Here is a 4,915-nt window from a genome sequence, read left to right on the forward strand (position 1 = left end):
GGCTACCACCCGGTTACTCATCCCTGAACCTTAGATGCTGCTGCTCTATGTACATAGACATGGAACACTGGTCACTAATAACGTTTACATACTGTTTTACCCATTTCATATGTTTATAATGTATTCTAGTCAAGTCCAACCTATTCAACTATTGCTGTATATACACTATTCTATCCACATTTCCTGAATGCTCAAATTCTAATAGTTCACCTAATTTCAGTTTATGTAACAAAACAAGCAAGTATAATGTAGAGAATCATTGTACCATCTAAACCAGTATGAAATATATTTTCCATAACCAAAAATACTGTGTTTTAAGCTGTTTGAAGCTGGTTTACAAAATTGAAAGTAAAAGATGCAAAAACGAAACTTAACAATGGAAAGAATAGAAATAGCACATAGAACAGATCTACTGCTTCTTAGACATGCTTTCAATGAGGATGACAGATATATCTCACATTTCTATGTGCATTTGGATTGTCACCCAAAAAGTTACAAATCGCAGCTTTAAAGGCATGGTTCTGGAATGCAACGTTTTAGAAATAAGACCTTACAGAACTTCTGCAATTCAAGGTTCCATGGGTAATATTTTACGCTCATAAACTTGCATATTTTCCCCCGACAATTTTAGTTGTGAAACTATCCATGTACAAGGCTAAATTGTAGACATTTAGTTCCCTCTACTGGATATTGTAGGTACAGTAAATGTTATGTATTTTCCATAAGGATTATGGGTACAGCATCGGACAGTTACATAAGGTTGCCGGAAGAACCACACAGGAGAATGCATATTGCTTTATATCAAAATACAGAATGAAAATGATACTATATCGTTTTGCTTTCGCAAGTGCGTTGGCATGATGCAGCGGTTTACATGTATCGCCACGTGCCGTGAGCTCCGCGGGTTGGTAAAGCGCTCCTACGTGTCTTCGCTGGCCTCCCCCTTGAATAGGACCTATTCCACAATGGCAAAACAGCCCCTATGCCGTTCATTGACGTCTATTTATACGTGCACCGCGGGTCCGCTTGGAGAACCGACCGCACAATGTAGCTTGCATAACTTGTGGCGACAAAGTGTTTTTTTCCCCCATGAGAAATACAGGCACTACTGCACAGAGCGCGAGAATGAACGGAAGCGCACTGGCGGCCATGGTCATCATGGCATCACAGTTGTCGGCATCCCTGATCCACTCACGTGGATTCGGAATAAAGTCCACATCTACCTGATAGAACTCTATTTTCAATTGGGCATTAATAGTGTGGAATTTGACAATGGAGTCAAGCAGGTATGGTGTCTCAGGTGTTATATATAGGCTGCTCTTTGGTATATCATTATATCCCTGGTTTGATAAGGGTTATGTCAGCTTTATGATAGGGTCATAACTCACTGTATTCATCATATATGTTTGGGATACTAGAAACTACACATTGGCAAATGTGAACTAGACACTTGACTGACCTGGTCTTTGCAATAGGCACTGGTCCATGTCTCCACCATGATGTCCAATGGCAACTTTGAGGAGCTGAGAGGGTTGGTATCAACTGAGGTAGCCTACTCTTACCATCTCCAAAGTCGTATTTTATATTCATCTACATTATAGTCTATTGTAAAGACAAAGTGTTGTGTCCTGTTTTAGATTCCTTTATCAGTTTTCTGACAAATCAATGGCCCCTGTTATAGCCATGTCCCATAAGCTGTGTCTTATCTGGTTTCATTTCAGATGGTGGTCTATGCGCAACAGAGATGTATGGCTCTCTCAGAAACCCAAAGAAGACATCTAGCTATCTCATTGGACGATATTATATTTATTCTGCCAGAGGAAGTTTCCATAGTTTTTGATTCAAATGGTATTGCTGTGTGTGTGTGTGCGTGCGTGCGAGTGTGATGCATAACTTTGTCCTACTTCACTGTTTCTGTATATTTGTCTTTTGTTAACACTCTGTTTTCCTGCTTCCTCTGTTATTCTCAGGTAGGAAGTTTTGCTTCATTGTGATTAGGTTCTGGCATATGTCCACTGCTGATGTTCCTGAGGACCCGGAGAGTACCAAGATATTCAAAATGGCCGCCACTGAAGAAGACGGCCCACAGAAGAAGATAGTGACAGCTGTCTATGAGTAAGCATGGCATCTGACTAATCAATATTCATTTCACACATCCAAATGTTTGGATTATTATTATTAAGTCTCCCTAAATTTTACTTAAATATGTTTAAATATGAATTAAATACTTTTTAGTGCTGTGTCTCCACCAATTCTTAATCTCTTAATGTATCTTGATGGATAAACCAAGAGATTTGATATGCGAGAGTTTGTCGATATTTTCTTTACTTTCTCCATGAATGTGAACCCAAAATTAAGTAATGGAAACATTTAACCAGAGACTTAATTTTCTGCATCTCATAGAGAAAGGTTGGGGAAAGTATGGAAGCATACAAACCTCTACGTGAGGTAGTTAGTTATATTGTGTATAAAGAAAGCACATTGTAGTTGCTCTTGATTCTTTTATATTTTCTGTATTACGTCTCATAGTATTGTAGTGTGTCATGACAGCCATGTTGACAGTGTAATTAATGTGTTATAACACTTCCTAAGTGCTATAAAAGTACACCTATGGATAACCAATTGAAGAGAAAGCTTCAGTGCTGTAACTTCTGATTTGGTCTGAATCACTTACGCGATTTGCTCCAAGCACAATGACAGGAATTAAATCCACTTCCAATCCACGGAGCAGGATCAAGCTTCTTCTCCCATTCCTGATCAGAAATCCCGTTAGGAATTGGACCACACGGTTTGGTTGTCATACCTAATACCCACCTATCTAGTTGGCCAGAATCTCACTCTCATTGTTTCAGGTCTTAAACTCTTTTCTAAAAGCCTGTCATACTTCATATGTTTTCCCTTTCATTGCTGAGATACATAAGAGAGCTCTGTTAAGATGCTTCACCTTATTTTCAAGGTGATGGTGGGAAGATTAGTTTGGTTGTTTGTCAGCATTGGTTTCAATGGTCTTCCCTCAGCTGTTTGGAAACAACTTTTCTCATCTTCAAAAGTATACTCCATAAAAAATATTTGTCGTCACACTCTCTTTCTCTCTCTGTCTCATTCACTCTACTTCTCTTGTCACTTTGCAGAGGTGCTAAAACACCATAGAAAAATCTAAAGCAATTCCTATTAGATCTCATTTTAATGTGTTTCTCTTCCTCTCCCCCCTTTCTCTCTCTCTCTCCCTCCCTCTATCTCTCCTCTCAGATTCCACCGGGAGCTGACCAGGGGAGCTGAACCTGATTGGACAGTCACTAACATCTGGCACTGGCACTGGAAACAGATTGGGTGATTGGACAAGACCCATGAACACCTCTGTCACCAGGATACAGCATCAGACCAAGCATACACAGCACAGTTGACCTAATTCAGTTCCGACAACATTCAACTCAACAAAACGTTATTAACCAACAGAACTTCAATCAGCAGGACCATTGTACTCAGCCAAGCGCACCTAAACTCAACTGAACCATTACAAGCCAACAGAAGAGTCACCTTGAGTTCTAGCTGCTTTGTAGGGTGGACTGGATGGAACCAGAGCCCTACACACTGAAATACAGACATATTATTTCTCCCTAAGTTCTCCAATCTGAGGTTTGTTGGGAACAATAGACTTTATCTGAATCTCCTCAGCATGAACAATTAGTGCCTACAATATCCCTGCTGTTACAGTTTGTCCCAGAACAAAATAAAATGCTTCATGGTGATGCTGTATGAGCTTTTGTCTCTTTGAAACAGTATCACAGGTTAAACTGTTGTTCTGTATTGTTCAGAAAGAACTTAGTTGTCTGATTATTCAGAAGTAATATTGATGCCGCATAGCATCTATAAAGGTAGGACACTATCAATAAACACAACAATCGTTGTGTTATTGTGTTACACAAATCACAATATGAATGGGTGTTTATTGAAAGCTGTTGGATAATAACTGGCAAGTGTCTTTATCCTTGTATAGGTGTTTATAAGATACACATTTTACATGAGTGACCTCGGTTTAGTTTGGGAAAAAACAAGGATGGGATAGTATACACATACCGGGCCCACTTTAGGAAGTACAACTTGTAAAGGCTTTATATAGCATAAATGCTTCACAAATAATCTATAAGCACATGACATACTCTATAAATGTTGTAAAAACATACAACGTGTGTTATGTCACATTTGGCAATTCACCCTACAGTGGTAATGGTTATGTCACCCTTTCTGCATCAGTTATAGAGTATGACAGATGATTTGTGAAGCGTTTATGTAGTGCTTATGAAGCCTTTATGTATGGTATTTAAAGCCTTTTTAAGTTGTACTTTGTTTCAAGTGGGACCCAAATATCTTACATTATGATTAAATGTCTCAAAGGAATCACAGATGTTGGTGTACTGTAATGTATTATGCCAGTGCCAAAATCAAGCATCCTCTATTAGGCCGTCATTGTATATAATCATTTGTTCTTAATTGACTTGCCTAGTTAAATAAATGTTTAATAAAATACAATGTAAAACAATTACACTGACAGGCTATTGAACGCTGTGTCATCCAATTCTGTCAACTCTTAAATCACACTATTAATGATGCATCAAATAGAGAGACAATTCCTTCATTAGTAAGCATTCCTTCATGCATAATGAAATATGGGTGTGGATTATTATCATTTCCAGGCGTGGTAATATGGGCAGGTGCGTAGGGGGTTCTGGTTAGAGACGCTTCCTGGTTATTCCTAATGTGATTATGAGTGTGGATAGCTTTACTTATGTTAAAATGCTAGTGAATATGTTTATAGCATATTAGCCAATTCACCACGCCAGGGTGTCAGATTGTTAAATGGTAATTTACAGTAGTGGAATAATTCAAGTGATAAAACACTGACAAAAGCTAATGT

At 38.6% G+C, this 4,915-nt stretch overlaps 1 protein-coding gene across 1 annotated transcript; it reads left to right on the forward strand.

Annotated features, from left to right (window-relative positions):
• Positions 1-712: 712 nt before the first annotated feature.
• On the forward strand, positions 713-4,545 carry LOC129837527 (m-AAA protease-interacting protein 1, mitochondrial-like). The gene is made up of 5 exons (XM_055903773.1): positions 713-1,286; positions 1,476-1,547; positions 1,722-1,848; positions 1,971-2,115; positions 3,250-4,545. Exons 1-5 carry the CDS (start codon positions 858-860, stop codon positions 3,332-3,334), a joined length of 858 nt encoding a protein of 285 aa, XP_055759748.1. The 5' UTR covers positions 713-857; the 3' UTR covers positions 3,335-4,545.
• Positions 4,546-4,915: the final 370 nt, after the last annotated feature.

The sequence above is a fragment of the Salvelinus fontinalis genome, chromosome 38 (assembly GCF_029448725.1).
Source record: "Salvelinus fontinalis isolate EN_2023a chromosome 38, ASM2944872v1, whole genome shotgun sequence".
NCBI classification, from domain to species: domain Eukaryota; kingdom Metazoa; phylum Chordata; class Actinopteri; order Salmoniformes; family Salmonidae; genus Salvelinus; species Salvelinus fontinalis.

What these genes read in the sequence shown, in the direction of transcription:
- LOC129837527 (XM_055903773.1), top strand. Translation starts at nt 858, where the DNA reads ATGATGCAGCGGTTTACATGTATCGCCACGTGCCGTGAGCTCCGCGGG. An exon ending in TTGACAATGGAGTCAAGCAG is followed by an intron (nt 1,287 to 1,475) that starts GTATGGTGTCTC and finishes TCTTTGCAATAG; the next exon opens with GCACTGGTCCATGTCTCCAC. An exon ending in CATAGTTTTTGATTCAAATG is followed by an intron (nt 1,849 to 1,970) that starts GTATTGCTGTGT and finishes TGTTATTCTCAG; the next exon opens with GTAGGAAGTTTTGCTTCATT.